This window comes from Podarcis erhardii, assembly GCF_964252035.2.
Source record: "Podarcis erhardii genome assembly, chromosome: 10".
Taxonomy (NCBI): Eukaryota; Metazoa; Chordata; class Lepidosauria; order Squamata; family Lacertidae; genus Podarcis; species Podarcis erhardii.
In genome coordinates, this window is record NC_138500.1 from 55,654,060 (window position 1) to 55,678,893 (window position 24,834).

At 43.3% G+C, this 24,834-nt stretch overlaps 1 protein-coding gene across 4 annotated transcripts in view; it reads left to right on the forward strand.

The window, feature by feature from the left end:
• Positions 1 to 24,834, forward strand: part of ST7 (suppression of tumorigenicity 7) — a 106,959-nt gene that overhangs the window by 15,359 nt on the left and 66,766 nt on the right. Inside the window, exon 1 of one of the 4 annotated variants that reach the window (XM_081877992.1) lies at positions 8,625 to 9,096. The exons of the other annotated variants lie outside the window; for them this stretch is intronic. Within the exon in view, the coding sequence (XP_081734118.1) occupies positions 9,075 to 9,096 (22 nt within the window). The 5' untranslated portion in view covers positions 8,625 to 9,074. Of the gene's footprint in view, positions 1 to 8,624; positions 9,097 to 24,834 lie in introns of those variants that run through there. 4 annotated transcript variants of the gene reach the window in all.

Below are 24,834 nucleotides of genomic sequence, written 5' to 3' on the forward strand. Positions count from 1 at the left end.
TGTTAAAACAATACAAAATGAACATTTAAGGCAGAGAGAGACCTTTTTATCCCACTAGATGAAATTTGTGACTTGGAGTTAGAAAAACAGAATCGGCAATGAATTGCTTATTTTAAATGAGCCTAGTAATTTAAATTTAGCCTAGTAATTGATAGATGTTTCTACAGCCTATTAATAACCATCATAACGACTTACATCGCTATCAGTAGTGGCTGCATTACTGCAAGAATAATATTGCTATTAAACTTCACTGTCTTTTTAGGTGTCATTTCTTTATGGCTGAAATGATCAACATTTCAAATCAGTTTTGATTGTATGGGGGAGGAAAGCCAAAGCATAGGCGAAAATATGTTTTGTTGGATTCATCTCATAGTTTCTGAGTCACTCTTCTTGTAGAAGAATTGATGAATGGCGCAAAGGATGACTAAGCAAGCCCATTGGTTTTGGAAATGGATCGTGCTGCATTCCCAGCCATTAAGTTTAAAAATGTATGTGCAGTGAAAAGTGCAAGGCATGTTTAATTTCCAGGCTAACTCTGGAGGGGGGAAAGCTGCCACTTTAAACAGTTCTGAAAAGAGTTCCTAGGCAAAGAAAGGGATGTGAAGTCCATAGCCTGTTCTGCTTGAGTCCTTTGCAAAATACTGTACTTAATATGTGCAATGGCAACATTTAACTCTATCAGTATGTTGCAAAGTTAATGAGAAGTTGTTGGGTTGTTGTTGTTGGGTTGTAGTTTTTTTGCATGAATTAAACCAGTTTTACGATCCTGGGGAGGATGGGGGGGGGGGGGGAGTCCTGTTGCACAAGCATAAATCCTTGCACTGAGGGGAGAATGCAAGGCATTCAGCCAACATAACTGGCGCAGGATTGCTGTAATATGTTCTGACTCTTTGGCCCCGCAAGCATTCTTAATGCTGCTTTCTGTGCCAGTTCAAGTTTCCAGGTTGGCTTCAAAGGCAGCATCCTGGCACAGAGCACGTAAGAAAATCAGATAGGTTTCCATGAAGGTACTGATGACTTGCTCCTAAGAATTAAACTATATAAGGGAAATGAAAGGTGTTTGTTTAACCAACTTATAGTGCTGTTAAGCTTACCCATAAGTCTTTTGTAGGTCTGGTATTTTTCACAGCTTTGACAAGATGCCCATCTGGTTTACTGTTGGGTATGGGAAGCTAACTCTTCCATGTCAGGGTTACTGTGCTAAGAGATGGATATTCACCTTCAGGTTACTATGAGACAAACGATCCCAGGATTGGTGATTGAGTCCAGAGATAAGGATCAATATATGTTGCAAAACCTGTTCAGAATACACACATGGTGGTACTATTTTTGCTGAAGTTTCTTGGCTCTGTGGAAGCTCTGTGAGCAAACAGTACTGAATCTTTTTCGAATTGACAGCTGCCATGGACTGCCCAGGTAAAGATACCATTTATAATACTTTGATTAACAATTTGCTGGATATATTATTAAAGCTCATATCCAAGATTTAATTTCAGAACAGAAGTGTAATTGATAACAATCAATAATCAGCCATTCCCTTCCCATGGCTTCTGCTTTCTGCTGATTTGAAATATGTATGTTTCATATGCCTTAGTAGTTAAGTCCTAGCTAATCTGTTTACCTTTTCTTGAGGAATCTGAGCTTCACTGAACATTACCCATAAAGAACATAAGTTGTGCATGCCGCCTAGCTCCCCTGCAGAGGATCAGCTTGGAGAGACAGTGAATGACATTTCTTTCATTTATACAGAGATTAATACAAGTGCATTGTGAAGAAATATTGCAACATTGCAAGGTTGGTCTGGAGTCATTTTTGTCCACAATTTAGAATGTTATCCTGACAATGAGGAATGTATTCAGAAATCCAGTTTGGGTTAGGGGATCTTATGCTGCTGAGATATGCTGGAAAATTTTGTGGTATGGCAGTGAAAGAGATGGCAGACTGTAATGGGACCTGCTAAGTTCAAATAAAACGTTTCTAGAAACTTTCAGTGGAATGCTGGACTGGTGATACAATCATATACATGTCCACTCAGAAGTGAGCACCATTTACCTTAATGGGACTTATTCCAGATAAGTGTGCATAGACTCAAGACTAAATCTGACCTAAGCATAGACCTAAAAGAAAGGCAGAGAAAAGTGTTTGAAAAATTTGGGTTTCTGAATGCAGAGGGAGGAACAGAGTAGCAGGGGAACTTAGATAAGAAGTTTCTGGGAGACCTTTTCCTGCACTAACATCTGATAGACTCTTCAGAAGCAGTTAATCTGAAGCACTTGTCTGTTGGAAAGAATGTGACTAGATCAAAAAGACCAGCTGCCCACTTTTTAAATCTTAACTTTCATTTCTCCTTTATCTTGAAGGGAGATCCCTCCCTCCCTCCTTCCTTTTAGACCCTCCTGAAAAGCACTATTCGTTCACATTACAATTCTGCAGATTAGTGAGATGACAGGAATATATTTTGAAGTCCTAAACTGCAAGGTTTCATCAACAAGCTTCATAACACCTACCTGTACTTAAATTCCTGTCCTCTGGGAGACCTGCCTCCCAAATGACACGAAAAGTTGCAAATGCAGTGGAACTTAGCTTATTTACAAAGTGGTGAAAGTTCCTAGACTGTTGGATGGATTGGTGAGAGCCATGTGACTGAACTGGAGCAACTAGCTTAAACCTCCTCACATGCAGAGATTCTCACAGGTAGATGTAGGCAGGGTGTTGGTGGTGAACAAGGAACTACCTACACCCATCGGCTGGGTGAGGACTGCAGGGCCTGCTCCCTTCAGGGGCCTTTTCCAACTGGCCCAGGGGGCGTGGCCCAGGGACAAACTTTTGGAACAAACTCTTGGGGAAGGGTGGGAAGTGTTCTGCCATTGCTTCCCTGTTCCAGGGGGTTAATGTGCTTTAAAATGTCCTCAAGCAGTCGGTGGCAATTTAAATTTTTATTTTTTTATTTCTTTTTTTCCATTGTTGGGGGTGGGTGGGATGGATATTTGGTTGGGGATTAATTTTAGTATAATTGTTCTGTTTCTTTTTGTTGTTGTTGTTGTTGTTTTATTGGTTCTGTATAGTTTGTGTTTTGTTTTTAAGGGGCGGGATCAGGGCTGCCTGGGAGTGGGGCCCCAGCCAACACGATGGCTGGGACAAGTTCCACAGGGGGGGAAGCACTGGGACATCCGATCTCGGTGATCATGGGCAGGAGGCGGAGTTACGCTAAGACCAGACCATGTCATTACCGAGGAGGCAGGTTTAGTTGTTGTTTGAAGACTATCCCTGCCTCCGGGTCTGGCCTTGACCGGATGGATACTGGAATCAACAGGGGAAACCTACATGACCTGAAGGTTTTGCTGTGTAATGCCAGGTCAATGATGAATAAAACCACTGCCATCCACGACCTGATTGTGGATGGAGGACTTGACCTGGCATGTGTGACAGAGACCTGGTTGGAGGAAGCAGATGGGCCTGTCCTTGCCGCTGCTTGCCCACCAGATTTCTCTTACGCACAGCAACCCAGGTCATGTGGGCGGGGAGGGGGGGTTGCAGTGATTTTTAGGAAGTCACTAGCTTGCACCAGGCGTCCTACTGGGAAGATCCAGTTTTCTGAGTGCATGTTCTGGAAGTTGGGCAATAGGGGCAGTACAGGATTCCTTTTGGTGTACCGACCTCCCCGCTGCACCAAGGATTCCCTGTCTGAGCTGCTTCAGGTCGTGGCGGATTTTCTCCTGGAGACACCTAGTTTGGTTGTCCTAGGGGATTTTAACATCCATGCCGACACGACCTTACAAGGGGCTGCTCGGGACTTCATGGAAAGCATGGCCTCCATGGGGCTGACCCTGAATAAGTTTGGCCCAACTCATAGTCATGGACATGCCTTAGACCTGGTGTTCACCTCTAGTGACGTGGGTGATCTGACACTAAGTAAAAGTGAAACAAAAGAAGTGCCATGGTCAGATCACTTCCTGGTGCAACTGGACTTCTCCGCGACCCTTCCCCTCTGCAGGGAGGTGGGACCAATTCGGATGGTCCGCCCCCGCCACTTAATGGATCCAAATGGTTTCCAGAGAGTGGTAGGGGATGCTTTATCCCATGTTGATGGCCTTTCAGCTGATTCCCTGGTGGCCCGCTGGAATGCGGAGTTAACCAGGGCTATCGACTGTCTGGCTCCGAAGCGCCCTCTCCGATTGCATGGAGCCCGGACAGCTCCGTGGTTTTCTTCGGAGCTGAGGGCGATGAAACAATCGCTGAGACGGCTAGAGCGTCGGTGGCAAAAAACTCACTCCGAATCTGACCGGACACAGGTTAGAGCTCAACGTCGAGCCTACCAAGTGGCGATAGCGACGGCGAAAAAGACTTTCTTCACCGCCTCTATTGCATCTGCAGAAAATAGTAGCAGGAGACTTTTTCAGGTGGTTCGTAATTTAACGGAACCACCTTTACCACCGGGGCTTTGTAAAGACCCCAAGATCTCCTGCAACAATTTTGCAAAGTTTTTTGCAGATAAAATCACTCATATTCGGAAGGAGCTAGACACCACCGTGGGAGCAGGGCTGGGGCGGGAGAGTGCTAGAGCTCTGTCTGGTCAAGTTGCATGGAATCGATTTCAATCCATTACCCCCGAGGATGTGGACAGGCTGCTTGGATGCGTGAAACCAACCACCTGTCTCCTGGATCCTTGCCCATCCTGGCTAATAAAAGCAAGCCGGGAAGGGCTGGGCGATGGGCTCTGCGGGGTGGTGAATGCTTCCCTCTGTGAGGGAACATTCCCAGATCCGCTGAAAGAGGCGGTCATCAAACCGCTTCTTAAAAAACCATCTTTAGACCCGGCCAGTATGGCCAACTATCGCCCAGTCTCAAATCTTCCGTTCTTGGGCAAGGTGATTGAGCGCGTGGTTGCTGAACAACTCCAGGCACGCCTGGAGGATGCGGACCATTTGGATCCCTTCCAATCGGGATTCAGGCCTCATCATGGGACTGAAACTGCCTTGGTCGCGCTGGTTGATGATCTCCGGCGAGCTAGGGACAAAGGTGAGAGTTGTTTCCTAGTTCTGCTGGATCTCTCAGTGGTCTTTGATACAATCGACCATAACATCCTTCTGGACCGTCTAGAGGGGCTGGGAGCTGGGGGCACTGTTATACAGTGGTTTCGCTCCTTCCTCCTGGGCCGTGTTCAGAAAGTGGTGGTGGGGGATGAGTGTTCAGACCCCTGGGCCCTCACTTGTGGGGTGCCTCAGGGTTCCGTCCTCTCCCCCATGCTTTTTAACATCTATATGAAGCCGCTGGGAGAGATCATCAGGGGGTTTGGACTGGGTGTCCATCAATATGCAGATGATACCCAGCTCTACCTCTCTTTCAAATCAGAACCAGTGAAGGCGGTGAAGGTCCTGTGTGAGTGCCTGGAGGCGGTTGGAGGATGGATGGCGGCTAATGGATTGAGGTTGAATCCTGACAAGACAGAAGTACTGTTTTTGGGGGACAGGGGGCGGGCTGGTGTGGAGGACTCCCTGGTCCTGAATAGGGTAACTGTGCCCCTGAAGGACCAGGTGCGCAGCCTGGGAGTCATTTTGGACTCACAGCTGTCCATGGAGGCGCAGATCAATTCTGTATCCAGGGCAGCTGTCTACCAACTCCACCTGGTACGCAGGCTGAGACCCTACCTGCCCACAGACTGTCTCGCCAGAGTGGTGCATGCTCTAGTTATCTCCTGCTTGGACTACTGCAATGTGCTCTACGTGGGGCTACCTTTGAAGGTGACTCGGAAACTACAACTAATCCAGAATGCGGCAGCTAGACTGGTGACTGGGGGCGGCCGCCGAGACCTCATAACACCGGTCTTGAAAGACCTACATTGGCTCCCAGTACGTTTCCGAGCACAATTAAAAGTGCTGGTGTTGACCTTTAAAGCCCTAAACGGCCTCGGCCCAGTATACCTGAAGGAGCGTCTCCACCCCCATCGTTCTGCCCGGACGCTGAGGTCCAGTTCCGAGGGCCTTCTGGCGGTTCCCTCATTACGAGAAGCAAAGCTACAGGGAACCAGGCAGAGGGCCTTCTCGGTAGTGGCACCCACCTTGTGGAACGCCCTCCCATCAGATGTCAAAGCGATAAATAACTACCTGACATTCAGAAGACATCTTAAGGCAGCCCTGTTCAGGGAAGTTTTTAATCTGTGATATTTTAGTGTATTTCTGGTTTTTATGGAAGCCGCCCAGAGTGGCTGGGGAGACCCAGCCAGATGGGCGGGGTACAAATAATAAATTATTATTATTATTATTATTATTTCCTCCCAAGGTAAGAGGAAGTGACATAACTAAGCTTGGCAGGACAGCTTACTCTATGGCATTAACCTCTTCATGCATTAATTAGACATATGGATGTTGGTTATATGAGGCTGATGATCCTGCAACATATACAAGCTCAGCCTGCACACTCACTACATCAGGGGTCGGCAACCTTTTTCAGCTTTGGGCCAGTCCACCATCCTTCAGACCATGTGGTGGGCCGGACTGTATTTTGAAGGGAAAAAACCAAACAATTCCTATGCCCCACAAATAACCCAGAGATGCGTTTTAAATAAAAGCACACATTCTGCTCATGTAAAAACACCAGGCAGGGGCCACAAATAACTCAGAGATGCATTTTAAATAAAAGGACACATTCTACTCATGTGAAAACACTCTGATTCCTGTGTTTTTGAGAAGGCGATTGGGCTGCATCCGGCCCCTGGGCCTTGGGTTGCCTAACCCTGCACTACATGCTCAACAAGAATGAAAGGAATTATCATACTCCTGACAATTCAGGCAGAAGCTGGAGTCACAGTTCTGTTGCTCTCTTCCCTCCTCCTTCTGCAGCAAATCCAAAAGAACATCTTTCTGGATTCTAGATCTCCATTGCATTCCTTCCCATTTCCAGTTCACCTGGCTGCTTAAAGCACGGGTGCTGCTGCTGCTGCTGCTGTTCCTCTGAGGCAGGAGTACTTAAAAGTACTTAAAAGTAAAAAATGAAGAGCGATGAAAGACAGTGCTTGTCTTAATTACCATGGAGTTTCCCACTGCTCAGTTTTTCTTACAAAATGCTGTTTTGTGGAAAGTGGAAACAGTAAGCTAGAAAAACTACTGCACATGTACTACTATATTTCCGCATCAGGTACATGTGCCTAAGCTCTATTGATGACAACATATTTTAAAATGATATTTGTAGCAAAGACTAAGACATCTCCATAGCAAGTGGGAATGTGGAAATACTACTGTCTCTATTTTTTTATTTTTAAAAAAGCTTGGTAAAGTTAGCTGTGCCCAACAAGGGGGGGCGGGATCAGACAATATCCTTTGCACCTTTGCCTATTATGAGAACCTTCCAATACGTTATATTATTTCTGGTCAAACATGCCCCGTTTTGTTAGCATTTTCTTATGTAGCCCTTATCAGCTATTAGGCCTACGACTGTTCTAACTGGAACTAAAATCCTTGTACCACAACTCGCAAGCCTCATGTTTTGCATCTGTCAAACCGTCTTTTTCTTCCTACACGTAATCGAAGGATGCAAAAATATTCATCATGATAATGTTCAAAATGGCAGTGCTGTGATTCAAGATGATGGCACTGAATATCCTGTGTGGTTCAAGAGTTAGACATCCATTCCATTTGCACTAAATACAGGGGTCAGCAAACTTTTTCAGCAGGGGGCCGATCCACTGTCCCTCAGACCATGTGGTGGGCTGGACTAGACTTTGGAAAAAGAAACAAACCCACAAATATGCCCCACAAATAACCCAGAGATGCATTTTAAATAAAAGGACACATTCTACTCATGTAAAAACATGCTGATTCCTGGACTGTCTGTGGGCCGGATTTAGAAGGCACTTGGGCCGGATCCGGCCCCCGGGCCTTAGTTTGCCTACCCATGCACTAAATGAAGACACTGAAAAGTTTTCATTGACTCAGTGTGCCAGCATGCTAATATATCCAGATCCAGTTTAATATGCATATTTTGCATATTTTGTTTGTTTACTGTTACATACAAGCCCCCTTGAGATCCAAGTGTGGGTTGTTTTTTATTTTCATTATGATCAAAACCACGAGCGCATGTTTTGCCACACCTTGATCGAATATTTTGCAGGGCCAAGAGACAAAATTGGCTTGGCTTGGGGTCATATTCACAGTCAGTTCACAGTGCTTGGTCAGTGGTGCACAAACACACTTAGGAATATTCTCTCTCTCTCCCTCTTGCCAATTTATCAGAAAGGGTTTTAGGAGTGAATCATAGACGCTGGGTTGCTCTTTGCTTGTTAAACAGCCATCTGCTCTAGGGCATACACTGAACATATGATAGCATATTGGGAGTAGATTTATTGTTGTTGTTGTTGTTGTTGTTGTTATTATTATTATTATTAATGTGGCTAATGCATGGTAAGGAAGGACTTGCAGCCGAGGAAATGTATTTACCATTCATCCCAAGGACAATGTTGCTTGCTCCCTATCCTCTAGCGTGCAAAAGGTTCCTTCTGTTTTAATCAGCAGCGAGGGGAAATATGTGTGGTTCTTTGTCTTCTGCGTTTTTGTGACAAAAGAATTCCCATTTGAATTGCGGTGCTCTATTCAGGCTCCCTCTGAGCCTGTGGTTAACAGCAGTCAGTCTTTGCAGTGTTCTGACGTCATCCAGTGTATGCATAAGCTATGCTATTGTCTTACTGAGAGCAGGGGCTGTGAATTGCAGTATCTAGTGTCTGCTACCTATTTCTGCCTCACTGCATCAGCAGAAGAGACACTGGCCTTTCCTTTGCTGGATTTTTTAAAAAATAAGTACTCCTGTTCCTTTGCGCTTTTTTTTTTTAAATTACCAAAAAAATTGCTTCTGCGAAGAAGGACCTGTATTGCTTTAAGAGCTGCAGAGAGAGGCAATCTGCAGAGTGGAGCTTGGGGAGGAAGGAGAGGAAAATCTGGAGGCTGGCTAGCTGTGGGGACTGCGCTGTCTGGCTTCATGACCCTTGCTGTGTAGAAGCCTCATCCTTCTCTGACACATTCCCCGCAGCTCTCTTTCTTTTCCTTTTAACCCCTCTTTTGAGATTTGAGCATCTGGAGCCAGCCATGTTTGGCACAGAGTCGTCATGTAAGTAAACGTGTTCTCTCACTTGCATTTTGTGTTGGTGGGCAGGTCTGGCTGGCCGGATTTGTTCCATGCCCGGTAACTTCATTCTGCCGTGTCGAAGGGTTCAGAATAAAATAGTAATAGTAATAATAAAATACGTGGTTCCAGCTTGCTTGGTAAAGATGCTAGGGGGGAGGTTTCGATCGTCTCTCCTTCTGCGTGTCTTTGACTCTGGCAGCCAGACAGCCAAGAGCTGTCAGTGATTCCGAATCCAGGCCGCTTAAAAGATCCAAAAGAAAATGTGGTTTTGCTTGAATATGTTCTTTGTGTGTGAGCAAGACTGAGAGAGCAGCGTGTGCATGTGTACACACACACACACACACACACACACACACACACACACACACACAGCATCTTGCTATTGCAGTTGCAGTAATTAAAGAGTTACCCATGTGATAATGAGAGTGTTTGAAGGATTGCTGCAGGATTATGTGCTGGGCAGCTAGAACCTATTTAACAATGGAGTGCCAGCTTGCTGCTATATAATAAAACACAATTTTGTTTAAAAAGCTTCTAAAGTTTGGTTTGCTGGTGTGATAGACTGCAGCATTGGGGATATAGTGAAAGCAATAATAATAATAATAATAATAATAATAATAATAATAATCCCATATAATGTCAGTGGCTGGTTGTATATTGAAATTTACAAGCTGGCTCTGGTGCAAAGGAGGCAGCATAGATGCATGGCAGGTTTGTTTTCCATTTTAAAAAAAACCATTGGGAAGCTACCAAAGTGAGAGAGGATTGTGTATTGGACCTTAGTCCTGATAATATTAGCGATGACAGTGACACCACTGGGAATCAGTATTGCCCAGTAGGCTTATAAACAAAAAGGGAAATAAAAATAAGATGTTGTGCTGACTTACAAGGGTATGGTATAACATGCACCAAAATAATTTGTGATCTGATTTTTGTTCACGGTGGGAAGGAATTTATTCGCCACAGTGGGTTAATCTAGGTTCCTGATTAGAGAGGTCCCAGTTCTTTTAGATTGGTAATAGTGTGGGACAACAACTTCAGCCCTTAAAGGACTTGGATGTTTCCAAGGGTTAATTGGTTCTTTTGATTCAGCTTCCCACTCTTCATAACACAATGCCTGTTCAAGGTCAAGGGAGAATAAAACGCATCACCATCTGTGTATTGTTTTAGTTTTCTTCCCTTTCCCAAGAAATGTTGCATTACTGGCCTCGTCTCTTAACTTTGGGTTGGGTTTTTTTTTGCATATACATTTCCCAGTGACTGGTACTAAAAGTAGAATGTTGAACACTTTTTAGCCTGGCACTTGTGAATTACCTGGGGAATGCAACTTGCAAAGCGACTACATGATCAAAAAGAAAAAGGAATGGCTGCTATTGCTTCAACACTTTTACCCAAGGGTGCACAGGGTAATAGCTAACGGCAAAAAGCCATCTATATAAATAGTCCTGAAAATAAAGGACTTCCTTATTGTCTGCCGAACAGTACTCTTTCATAGAGTTGCCAGTGTGGTAACTAACTGGCTTCCCTTCTGATAACAGCTGGGCAAGCTTTTGTTTCCATGACATCCTGATTAATGCAATTTCTAGTTTCTAAAAGGGTGTGTGGAATTGGGGAGGGGGCGGACCCTGCTTATTTTATGAAATTTATTTTACTTCCTTTTCATTAACAGCAAACTCCAAATGGTTATAAAGTTGAGAATTTCAGAGAATACCCTTAGCCAGGGCTTTGTGCAGCCCCACCCCAAGTCCAAGACAGGTTAACTGCTTTTGCAAGCTTGACGGCTAGCAGTGCTGCAGCCAATCAGAGGAAGTGTTACGAGGTGTGTGTTTTTTCTTCCCATTTTCCTCTTTGCAGAAGGCCATTATCTCTCCTTTGTCTTAGGGCGGCTTCAGATGTGCACTAACCATGCTGAAAGTGTGAGAGGTCTGCATTCAGGCTTGCCTCTAGAACACCCATTTCTGGGAACAGGTTTAAAGGTAGCACACCACAGAACATCACCTCACTGATTCCTTTTAGACATGTGCAATTCGCATGCATAGCGAGGTGCACGCCTGAAACTCTGTGTTCATGGCTTGTTTTAATGCACATAAGACCCAAGCCTTTTCCCCCCTTTGCTATTTGATTCTGCCCCTAGCACTTAAGACTGTTTCTCCCCTCCCCGAAATGAGCTTTGGAGAGGCACATTATTTTATTTTCTCTATAAAGACATGTGGGTGGCATTCAAGTATTGAGGAATACAGAATATTGGCATGTGTTTTTAACCTCTTTTAGTGATAGTTTCATGGTTCATTTTTGTAGACCACTCTGAGGTTTTATGACCGTTGAGCAGTATATAAATCATATGAAATAAATAAACTTAGTTTTACTCAGACCAGACCCATTGAAATTAATGGGCCTAACTTTTCTAGTGGGTCTAGTAAAATTTAGTTGCATACCACCCGTGGTATCTAGTTGGCCACTGTGAGAACAGGATGCTAGACTAGATGGTCCTTTGGCCTGATGGTCCTTGTGTGCTTATGGTTGCTCATCCTATCCCTGAAGCAGTATTTTGCACTCTTTTTGAGCTTGGTGTTCCCTCTTCTGAACCTCTTCTACCTTTGTGGCTCCTGCACCACAACCCTACACCATTCGACAAGTGAGTATGGAGATTCCTATGCATCAGTGCATGCAGTATCTGAATTTGAGTTGGATTTGCCCAACATTGGCACTAGAAGAGAAATAGAACAGGAGATTTGACTTCAGAAACCATACATACAGAACTCTGGCCATCGCTTTCTCTGCTTCCTTCATCACAAATCAGATGCGAGTCTGTGAAGGCTCCCTTCCTGGAGGCATTCACCTCTTTTTTTGTCTGATGTAGGAGAGAAGGGAAGGGAATTTTCTACCTGCCTCAGGACCGTCTCCCTTCCTGAAATTTCACACTCTCTTGTGCTACTCTAAAGCTCTTTCATGGTTTACAGAATGAAAGTTGCCTTTTTTATTGTTAATGGTGTTAACAGGAAGTTAGAATAACATTTACAAAATATTTTAAAGCTTTGTGTAGAATAGACAACACACACACAAACAAACATCACACCACTTCCTAAAACCTGAAAGAGGTAGAGAAGTATGCCTGTTTTCTCCCCCCCCCCCCCGGAAAATAACCTTAGCACCGTGATGTTTACGTTTCCTGGTCATAAAAAAAGTCATCAGTTGAAAGGTTTGGTTTTCTGGATTCTGCTTTTATCCTGTTACTCGTTTTATTCTGTTTTATATTTTTCTGCTTTATGTTTATCTTTATGTTTTTAATTTTTACTGGTAAACTGCCCAGAGAACCTTTGCTATTGGGCAGTATGCTTATATAGTCAGCCAGCTGATTTTATTGTTCATAGCCAATGGACATCACAGTACAGTATGAGCACAAATCACACAACTATAAAATGAAAAAGATTACATGCACGAGACCAGGACAAATCTGCAATGGGCATATGAATATTGCAAATAAATAGCATTCTTGGCTGGCTCAGCCAGCAAAAGATGCACATTATGCAGTTGCATAGGGTGGCATAATCACAAACTTGGGGATCCATGCTTTCGTGTTGCCTTTGGCTTGGCTGTGGGGGAAAGATACAGCAATCCAGAAACTTCTGTAGGGTTGCACGCGTGTGGAAGTTGGGAATAAACTTTCTAAGTATATTTCCGCCTGGAATGGCAGAAAATATTGTACCTGATAGCAGGACGAGGTTTTTATCTATTTTTTAATGTACTTGAAATGTTACCTCAAATTAGGGTACCCTCAGAGAGGATTGTGTTGCTTTTAAAAGGTGAATAGCAGTGCATAATCGTGTGTTTGCGTACTCAGAAGCAAAGCGGTGGGATATAGAAAAGAAGTATTGAATTGTTCAGATCAAGTGATGTGTCAGGTTACCAGTAGCCACAGTTGTTATGGGAAAGGGCAAGTTCAAGAGATGCTGGTTCCAGTTTATACAGAGAAAGGAAACCCTCAAGGTCCCAGTGTCCAAACGGCTTATGAGGGGAAGTACCAGATAAGGATGGTTGTAGTTATTACCTTATCTAGACTTGATCGCCGTCCGGTACAGATCAAATGACAGCACAATGTGTTGTTTCCAAGGTACAGCAAAGAACAGAAAACTGGACTTCCCAGCAAACAGAGCCCCATGATGTTGGGAATCAGGACTCTGTATAATTATAACCATAGTACTTTTCCTCCTACAAGAAATTTTGTTCTTTAAAAAATCACACAACAACAACAACAACAACAACAACAAATACAACACTTCCCATATATAACATTGTGACTCTTACAGTGACCCATTTAAAGTAAAGGTAAAGGTACCCCTGACCACTAGGTCCAGTCGTGACCAACTCTGGGGTTTCGGCACTCATCTCGCTTTACTGGCCGAGGGAGCCGGTGTACAGCTTCTGGGTCATGTGGCCAGCATAACTAAGCTGCTTCTGGAGAACCAGAGCAGCACATGGAAATGCCGTTTACCTTCCCGCCAGAGCGGTACCTATTTATCTACTTGCACTTTGACATGCTATGAACTGCTAGGTTGGCAGGAGCAGGGACTGAGTAACGGGAGCTCACCCCATCATGGGAATTCGAACCGCTGACCTTCTGATTGGCAAGTTCTAGGCTCTGTGATTTAACCCACAGCACCACCCGTGTCCCTCATTTAAAGTAGGTCAGCATTATTACCCTCATATTGCAGGTTGTTGGACTGGGGCTGAGACAGATTTGCTTGGCAGGGCATACCCAAACCATGCACTGTAAACATATCCAAGACACATTCTTCCCCCCAAAGAATTCTGGAAACTGTAGTTTCTTAAGGGCAACGGGAGGGGGAACTGCAGTTTTCCCACACTAATACTACATCCTGTAGAATTCTGTCTATTGCATCTTACCTGCACAATCAGAATGAAGTTCGGAACCAAAGTGCTTTTTCTGCACAGCCTGAGCAGGAGCAGTGAACAATGTTATAGTTAATTGTTGTAGCTTGTCTTTACTTTAACCTCCCTACAGCCCTGCTCACAGTTGTGAAGAATATTCTTATGTTATGACTGGTCCATGTCACCATTAACAAAAAGAGGTAGGAAAAGGCCAATATATATGCAGACTATCCCTGGACAAAGTGACTTTTCTTCTTTAAATTCTCAAAGTTCTTAACCTACCTCAAGGTTGTCATCTAAACTAGACAGATGTTTCACTGATAGTCAATCACAGTCAGTGCATCATTTGAAAAAGAATACTTCAGAGCTGTCTTTTCCCAAAATGGCATCTAGACGTTCCATTTTGGTGACTGTAACCTTGGTTTAAGGAGCCATTTGGCGCCTAGCTTATATATCTGAGTTTCTAACACTTGATAAAACGGTGAGTCATCAACATAGTGAAATTGCAATGAAGGTAAACACCTTATTTGGTTGCCTTATTAGATGGTTTACAGGTAACATGGCAGGTTCCTCTACTATTGTTACTGAGGCCTTCAGCTAAGTGGAATGTGCTTCGATTCCCATTACTGTGTTTCTAGAATGATGACAGGATTTGATAACGTCTTTAAAATGCACTAAAGGAAAATAAAGATAGAGGACTTCCGGGTTGGCGCCATCGCCGAATGGCGGACTCCCTCCGAGCTCCGGAGGGAGCCTGCTCAGCAGGGGCTGGGTCCTACTGCGCCGGCGACGCGGGGACCCCTAAAAACCATGGGCGCTGAAAGCCATGGACATGGTGACTCGGCTGGCACCTTTTGAGCCCCCCCCCGACCCGCGAAGGAGCCTTTTTAAAGGCTGCGGAACGGGTGACGGGGGGGGTGCTTTGAGTCCTCCGCTTCCCCTGCCGAGCGAAGCCGCATGCCATTCGACGGAGAGCGCTGACTTCTTCTATTGGAAATTTGGACTTAAAAGCATAACCCGTGAGTAATTGGAACTTGGATTAAAAAAGGCGAGAAATTTTTTAAGAATTTGGAACGAGCGGGGGAGGCGTAAAAAGGAAGTCAGCCCCCCCCCCTGTTGTAGAGGAGCTAAAGTAAAGGACTTAACATCTAAGATTGAGCGCAACCCTATTTTGATAAAGTTATGAAATTTCGCGATGGAAAACTATAAGATTGAGCTGGAGGAGAAAAGTGGAATTTAATCAGAAAGCAACCCCCCCCCCCCGGAACCTGGGAGCGTTTTAGTTAGAGCGCTGGGAGAAGACAAGGAGAGGTTTTGACAGCTGTCAAAGAGCTGTCAAAGCAGAAGAACAAAAATGAGAACTTTGTTACGAGGACTTTGCCGGTTATATTTGTTACAAATTGGATACAAAATGTTTAAAACAAGGAATAATAAGTTACTTTGACTGGTGGACGTGATCTGGAAGGGAACTGAGTTATTACAATCCACCTAGAGGAGCCGAGGGATATTACAAGTTGTTGGCATCGAATTTGACAGAACTTTTTATCTCCTGGGAAACTGCAGAAATGGAACACTATTTTGGCTACAGAGGTTTACACACTAAAGTAGACAATAGACTTATCTATTGAAGAATGGAAGGGACTTGGCATCATATTTCGTTCCTGAATAACAGAGCCTCTGCAGTGGAATTTAGAAGCTTTTGGAATTAGAACATTTGTGCAGGAAAACAGGAAAAGAAAGAGGAGAGAGATTAACAAGAACAACAAGAATAATAAGAATTGGACAAAGTTGGAAGTGGGAACATTTGGGACATCCAGATTTGAAAGGTTTAAGAAATAAAATTGGAGTTTTTACTCCCAAGTATATAAAAATCTGGATGGAAAAAATGGGCCTTTTTGAGATAGACTCCTTCCAAGATTGGACATTTAAAATTAAAGAAGACTGGTAAAGGACTATGGTTTAAATAAATGTGGGAGCTTCAGGAAGACATCAGATGTTGATTAATATGGGGAACGCAACCAGGAAAAGGGGGAGGGAAATTTGGAATCCAAAGGGTGTAAAATCATATTTTATTTTATTATATTTTAATCTATTATGTATATTAAAGGGGGGAACGCGCGGAAGGGAATAGGTCGATCTTAGGAGATGGGAAAATATTTTTAAATTGGGTTAATGATAATAAGGTTAAAATTTGGGATAATAAATTGCTGAATTTATTTGTAAGAATTGGAATACAAGAGGGGGAGGGGAGGGGAAGTCCTGGAAAGATGTTACGGAAAATAAGATCTTAAATTTGGATGTTTTTTTTTTATATTGTTATAATTGGAAACTTTTAATAAATATTATTAAAAATAAAATAAAATAAAGGAAAATAAAGATAGGCAGTCCTCCATGGACAAGATCTGTTTAAATGGACTGAAATGTCACGAGGTAAAATTTAGACGGGACAGCAGAAGATCTTCTGAAGTGTGAATGTGGTTGAGCACAGAAGCAGGTTGTAGGTTGAGTTTTAGAGTCGATGTGCCTCTTTGCATGTTGATGAGAAACCAAAGCTACATGTGTGAATCTTAAGAGGTTAGCTGCAGAGGATGTGAAGGTGCCACTAAAGTGTTTTGATAGCCGCTAGCTTATGTGTGGGGAATCAAAAACAGTACCCTTCCAACTAAACCAATCATCTAGTTTGGAAACCATAGTCTAGACCAGCCTTTCTCAACCTGTGGGTCCCCAGATGTTGTTGAGCTACAACTCCCATCACCCCTAGCTAGCAAGGTCAGAGCTCGGATGATGGGACATTACCTGGGGACCCACAGGTTGAGAACCGCTGGTCTAGATCAAGGTTTGCCAAAATTGGGTCTACAGCTCTTGTTGGGACTAGAACTCCCATCACACCTCGCTAGCAGGACCAGTGGTCAGGGATGATGGGAGATGTAGTCCAAAAACAGCTGGAGACTCAAGTTTGGTAAACCCTGGTCTAGATGGTGATGTGGCCAATCAGTTACTACAATCTGAGATTGCTCGGGCTGTTTGAAATGCTGAATGAAACAGACTTGCGTTACTAAAAGAGTAGGGAAAGAGCAGTCTTTGGGCACAGTCTAAGCAGGGAATTCTCCTGCACAATTCCCGGTGGAATAAATGAGTGTCGCTCAGGAATCTCTATATCTGAAAGCTTGCTACGGTGCTGCTGACGTTTATAGCAGTGTCCCCTGGCAATCCGACACCATTGTTTGTCCATGGGAACATGGAATACATTCTCTTCAGCACATGCCTATTAAGAGAAAAGGAGAGACAAAAAACAGTGATGCATCCACAGCTGAGGTTTGTTTGTCCTTTACATTTTGATCCAACCGCTGATCCAGTTTGGTTTCCATGTTTTGTTGTTCTCCTCTGCCCGTTCCATGGCACTCATTTTCCCATTTTCCACAGGCCTTACGATCTTCAGGTGTCCTATTTACTTAACTGAAAGCCCCAATTACATATCCTAGCATATTCCTTCTCTTCCCAGATGGTCCCCTCGTTGCAAATTGGGAACAATCCTCTATTGGCAATCTGTTCAGGAAATGACTGGCATGAACCCAACACCATAGACTCTTGCACAATATGATCTGCATTGTATATTGCTTCAGACTAAATTAGTATCTGAATTTAAAAGAGTGGAACTGCCGAATCAGGGGCAAAAAAAAAAAAAGGAACAATTGCTGGGTGATGTTTTGTCTTAGTCTGGTTGGCACTTAATACTGATAGCCATTCAGCTGAGGTAGTAGCTTAGAGCTTGAATACCAGCTGTGCTTCTCCATGTGCTGCTGTGCTATTCTCAGCCACTGTGAAAATGAGGCATTTCCATTTAATTTGCTTCTCTCCCCCCCCCCACTAAACAAACAAACAAAAAAAGCAAACAAATGAGCCACAGCTATTGCATTTATTCCCATTAAACTCATTCAACTATATATACAGTAGGCTCTCTTTCACACCTTACTAAAAGGTAAAGGTACCCCTGCCCGTACAGGCCAGTCGTGTCCGACTCTAGGGTTGTGCGCCCATCTCACTTAAGAGGCCAGGGGCCAGCGCTGTCCGAAGACACTTCCGGGTCACGTGGCCAGCATGACGAGCCAGCACCAGCGCAGCGCACGGAAAACGCTGTTTACCTTCCCGCTAGAAAGCGGTCCCTATTTATCTACTTGCACCCGGGGGTGCTTTCGAACTGCTAGGTTGGCAGGCGCTGGGACCGAGCAACGGGAGCGCACCCCGCCGCGGGGATTCAAACCGCCGACCTGATGATCGGCAAGTCCTAGGCGCTGAGGTTTTACCCACAGCGTCACCCGCGTCCCTTTCACACCTTACTAGTGCTATTTAAAATAAAATAAAAATTTATCTTGCAGTTTAAGGAAGGGGAAACTAGTCATCCATTCTGTGGTGTGTGACTTTGCAGAATATTACTAGATTCTGATTTTGTCAACTACAGCTGCAGATAATCTAGTCCCAAAATTTCTGATGGTTTCAAATCTATAATGATGATGGAATATAATATTGTTACTTCTTCATTTCAAAGCATGTAATATAGATATATATTTATATGTATGTGTGTTAGAGATAGAGAGATAGCAACCTGAATTTGAGCGGTCATGACTATAGATAAAGGTAAAGGGAGCCCTGACCATTAGGTCCAGTTGCAGACAACTCTGGGGTTTCAGCGCTCATCTTGCTTTATTGGCCGAAGGAGCTGGCATACAGCTTCCAGGTCATGTGCCCAGCATGACTAAGCCACTTTTGGTGAACCAGAGCAGTGCACGGAAACGTCATTTACCTTCCCGCCAGAGCGGTACCTATTTATCTACTTGCACTTTGACATGCTTTCGAACTGCTAGATTGGCAGGAACAGGGACCGAACAACGGGAGCTCACCCCGTCGTGGGGATTTGAACCGCCGACCTTCCGATCGGCAAGCCCTAGGCTCTGTGGTTTAACCCACAGCGCCACCCGCCTCCCTGTCATGGATATAGCTGGCAGAAATTCATACTAAGTGAAAACAGGTGTAACTTTTGTAAAACAGTGACGTCTGTTTGGGAATGGCTTTGCCACATTCAATTCAGGGTAAGACAAGCTTGGAAGAAAAAGGCCTGTTCTTTGGCGGAAAGTTGACTGATGAGTTGCTGTGATGTCACGCAGCTCCAGCCTTTTCTTTCTTTCTTTCTTTCTTTCTTTCTTTCTTTCTTTCTTTCTTTCTTTTCTTACATTAAAAATAAATAGTGATGGCGGAACATATGAGTAGGTAAATAAATATACATGCACCACTTTAAGAACATAGAAAAATACAAAACCGAAATTTGTGGGTGGGAGAAAACCATATTATTCACTGGGGTGAAGATGTGAGATCAGCGGCCAGATCATTGTTCCATGTAGCTCAGTATGAATGACAGCTGCTCTCCATGGTTTGTTAGGGAACATTCCCATCCCCAACTGAAGAGAGCAGTGGTTATACTTTGAACCCTCTGTAGGTAAGCATGTGCTCAACCACTGAGCTGTAGCACTTCTCTGAAAAGAAACATGGGCAACCTGTCTGAATCTTGGGATGCAGAGGTACGACTGATGGCTTTACCCAGGATTTGATTCTTATATATTTAGTAGCTTAATTTCTTTGCTCTCCAATAACCAAAATTTGCTGGTGTGTCCACTCCAGGAGAAAGCCAGGCTTGTACCATAGGTAAAGAGCTGAATGCACCTCTTTCTCAGTGTTATCTCTGCAACAAGCACTACAAATCTAGGGTTTTTTTCTGTTGTTTTATTTCTTAATGTTTGCCTAGTGATACATAAATCAAGTTGAGAGGTCTGTCAGGGAGAAGTCTGGACAGGCTGCTATCACAATGCTGTGTGATCCCCTATCTTAGAAGAGGAGGTTTTAGTACTAGATTTCTCTTTCCCAGAAGTAAGGCTGGAATCCTAACTTCACCTACTTGCAAGTAAGCTCCACTGCATTCAGCAGGACTTGTTTCTGAGTAGACATGCCCTGCAATTTCTCATTTGTTTTCAGGGCAATTTGTTGTGCAATGGTGAACTTGCACAAGTTAAGTTTAGAAATTAGTATTGGTTGCAGAAATCAACTTCCTTAGAATTTCAGCTTTGTTGGGGTGGGGGCGCATCCTGGTGATATCCCAAACAGGATGTCCAGGGGGGCTTAAGAGTATAAATAAGTGCTTTGAAGAACTCTGTTTGTCCAGTCCATCAGCTATTGGGAAAAATGTAGCCTGGATTATCACATATGTATGCTACCTTTCCTCTAGCTATGCTTCAGTCTTCTGAGCCCCAAGGGAAATATAAGTGTTGTGTTTTTTACGGCTTTAATGACTTGGTTGTGTGGAAGCAAGCAGCTTATTTACAAGTCTCATTTGTCCAGGTATAGCAGAATCCAGTCTTTCTCTGTGCAGAATTTGGACTCTCTTTATACTGAAACTTTGCTCTGTTTTGTCAGTTCAAAGAGTACGAAATCCTGACTAGATTTGAACCTGTAGAAAAAATGGAAGCAATATTCTGTATCAACTAGTTTGTGAACAAGTAATTGCAGTATGTGTGTGTGTGTTTTAACCAGACAGTAAAGAAATAGAAGTATCTTACGCTGTTTTACTTCTTACACAGACAATTGACATTTGTGGGGGGTGTGATGGGATTCAAAATTATGGGAAAGAGGTAGCTATTTTTATAAGACAAATGTCATCGTGCGTGACCTCACTTAAACCACAGTGGTACCTCGGGTTAAGAACTTAATTCGTTCTGGAGGTCTGTTCTAAACCTGAAACTGTCCTTAACCTGAAGCACCACCTTAGCTAATGGGGCCTCCTGCTGCCGCTGCGCCGCTGAACAATTTCTTTTCTCATCCTGAAGCAAAGTTCTTAACCCGAGGTTATATTTCTGGGTTAGTGGAGTCTGTAACCTGAAGCGTATGTAACCTGAAGCACCTGTAACCCGAGGTACCACTGTAATTAGTTAGATACCTTTTTGGATTTGTTGCAGGTATCCTCTAAGAAAGAAATGTGAGATCGTATCTTTCATAAAAGCCAGTTTTCAGACTGATTTACAGCCCAGATGGTGAGCACTACAATCTCTTGCTGTGATCTTTTGACATACAGTTCTAAAATAGGTACCCAGGTGGTGGGGGCTGCATCATGGAGATGGTTCCAGGTTCAGCCCTCAATATTTTCCATTAAAAGAACTTCAGGTAACAGGTGTTGAGAAAAGCTGGTCTTGCTGAGACTTTGAAGAACCACTTCAGGCCCAGGCGATACAGAACAACATGGGTAAATACTCCAAGCTAAGATAAGGCAGCATCCGATTCACTATATGAGCCAAGGACTGTTTCTGAAATACAATATTACCCTTGTCAAACAGCTGAGCTAAGTGAAAGCCAATAGCTACTGAATAAAAATAACATGAGTTAATTTTATAGCTTCCTTGAAAGCTGTTAATGATGCAAGAAATATCTGCCATGCTTTCAGCAGATCATCATTTTTTATTTAGGAACATTGGGAGTTTGCAGAGAAGTGGCTGTAAGGTATAATTCTGGCCATCAGTGCTCTGCAGCTTTGAACGTCAGTTCTACACATTGCTTCTACAAACCCTTTGCTTAGAACTTCACAGTTGCGTTGGATACAGATTGTGGGAAGCTCCATTAGATGAACATCTTTTTTATTTTATTTTTTTAAATAATATTTTATTAGGTTTTCTCAAGAAAAAAGACCACAAAAATAACAAAAGAGATTAGACATCAAAAGACAAGAAACAAAGGAAAATTACAAAAAGCAAGAATTCCACACAAAAAGCAAAAAGATAAGAAAAATAAAAATAAAAATCTCTCCTTTCAAATTCTCAGCATTCTTTTACTTATTTTCCTGACTTCCTCTCACCTCCCTCTTTGTATTCCATTTAAAAATTAATTCAGCAAATTCATAGCCTCTTGTGTTGCCCTTAATTATATATCCCCATATAATATTACCTAATATTTTCATTTATAATCAAAGTATTCTTACAAATTCTTATTTCACCTTATTACTCAAACCATTTTATTTTTTCTTGCGTTAATTTCATTAGTTTTATCTTGTCCTCAAATCTTTAAAATTCTTAAATTTAAACCATATTTAACCTTTCTGCTAAAACCAATTACTTCCTTTCCAGCATCTCTTAATATTTCATTAGGATTACACTAATTCCATAAATATAAATTTGTTACAAAAAGCATTTCTCATTCTAGGCTTCTCCAACGTCCCTTTTCCTGGTTCCGAATAATGTCAGTCCTTAAGTCTTTAATCCTTGTCAGTCCGGTGTTCTAATATCTGAGGCTCTCAGGTCACTTCCAGGCCCCCTCTGCGGGTTTTCTTGTTTCTGTTTGTAGTTACATACATCCTTGTTCCCTGTTGGATTCTTTCGCATTTTCTTCTCTTTCTCTTTGGGGAGCCAGTCACTGGAGAGTTCTATGTAGTAGTATTCTTCATTTCCTTTTATCCAATTGTCCCATTCCCCAGTGTTGCACTCCCCAATATTTAGTTTGTAATCCAAAGGATAGTTATTCCAAAAATAGTCTTCCACTTGTTTCACAGTCCCACCAGAGATAGTAACTTTCTTAAGTCCACAATTTAACCAGTGTCCTCCAAATTCCATCTCCCAGTGTTGCAGCTTCTGGTCATGTAGGACTTGAAGACTCTGTGTCTTGTATGGTGCATCCATAACCTCTTTCATCTTTCTCTGCCCTTGCACTTGCCCTGAATCAATTTCCTGAATAGATTGTTGTGCAGTTTCTGTAACTGCATTTTCCATTGGCACCTCCTTGCTGACTGCAGCTGTTATGTAGTCCATCTTTTGATTCATAAGAGACACTTTCTCATCCATCTGTTGCAGCACATCATATATTTTGTCCAGGGCAGATAAAACTTCCTCTCTAATCATTCTGTCAAGGTCAGGGAGCTGGTCCCACAATCTAATTTTCCCAGCTACTATGTTCTCTTTGTAGAGTAAAACAAAAGCACTGGCAGACTTCCTCTAGGGGGTGTAGTTACTTTTTAGCATCCATTTTTAAAATGTATCCAACAAGGAAAAATAAAGTTACTTTCGATTTTCAGATATTTTGTTTCCTTTCAATATAAAACAAACAGGCAGAAGGCAGCATTGGACTTATTTTTCCTTTTCCAAATCTATCTGTCAGTTTTCCAGTATTCCAATTGTAGGCACCACCAACAGTTTCTTTCCTTTCATTTCGTCCCCAGGTTAGGGAAAGTGAAGGCTTATTTTCTTAGCTTACTCTCTGCAGGATTGAAAAAGTCACGATTTATTTTCCCCCTTTCCTCCTGCTGTCTAGGGGGATTTGGTGATTAAAAGAGCAGGAAATTCCAGGCTTTCAATTTACGGCTTTTAGCTTGTAAGGTCTTTGCTTTGATCTTTATACAAAGAACGGGAGGCGGACTTCCTATTTGCACCTTCCCGTCTCGGCTCAAATTCAAAGGTATAATTTTAATCCACAAGTTTCAATTGTCCTACTCACGGGTTGTTGTTTGAAATCCGAATTGTCATAGGAAAAAGGACAGCGCTCTCCGACCTCAGCTGTGCAGCTTCGCTCCGCAGAAGTAGCGATTGACTCTCAGCACCGCGCCAACCCCCATCTCACTCCGGAGCCCTTTGTGGGGCTCCTTTGCCAAACAGGGGGGCGCAAACGGTGCCCGCCGAGTCCCATGGTCGCAGGCTTCTTCCGCCTGCGGTTTTCGAAAGGGTCCCCGCTTCGCTGCAGCGGTAAGACCCGATTTCTGTGGAGCTGTCTCCCTCTGAGTCAGAGGGAATCCGCCATTGTTGGAGGCGCCGCCTCCAGAAGTCTAGATGAACATCTTTTTTTAAAAGAAGGTACTTAATATCAATGCAACAAGACATATTCTACTGGAAATTGTAGTGTAGCCCCAGCCCATGGCCTAGGAATTCTGGTGTTAATCATTAACAGGCAAACCATGTGGACTTCTTTCTGAACCCAGGTTGGAAGGGTGGGGAGACAGCACCCACAAACATCTCCCCCCAACTCCCCATGAAACATCAGTGGGAAGGAAGTTAACTGCACCAGCTCTGATGTAGTTATTGGCCCTTTTGTTGCTATGTTGGGGCAGCGGAACAGGGGGAGGTTGGGATCATGTGGATTCAAGGCTGCTACCACTCGCAGAACATCTACACCAGAGCAGCTTTTAATAAGTGTGGGTGCTGACCTGCTGGCATACATCCCTTCCTTTCAGCATAAAAAGTTCCACGGCTGCTCGCTATAGCAGTGAATAAACAGTATGTTAAAACAAAAAGCAATTAAAGCAGCACTAAAGCCCGAAACAACAGTACTAAATGAAATAAAAGCACACATGTCACAAACAAACAAACAAACTGCTATTGAAAACCAACGGCACCCTGATAGCAATAAAAACATCTGTTAAAGGCTCAGGAAAATAAGATTTTTATCTGGCACCTAAAATATAGCAAAGTAAGTGCCATCTTAGTATCCCCATAAAGCAGGGGTTAGCAAACTTTTTCAGCAGGGGGCCGGTCCACTGTCCCTCATAACATGTGGGGGACCAGACTGTATTTTGGAAAAAAAATAATGAACAAATTCCTATGCCCCACAAATAACCCAGAGATGCATTTTAAATAAAAGCACACATTCTACTCATGTAAAAACATCAGGCAGGCCCCACAAATAACCCAGAGATGCATTTTAAATAAAAGGACACATTCTACTCATGTTAAAACATGCTGATTCCCGAACCGTCCGCGGGCCGGATTTAGAAGGCAATTGGGCCGGATATTGACTTAGTTTGCCTACCCATGC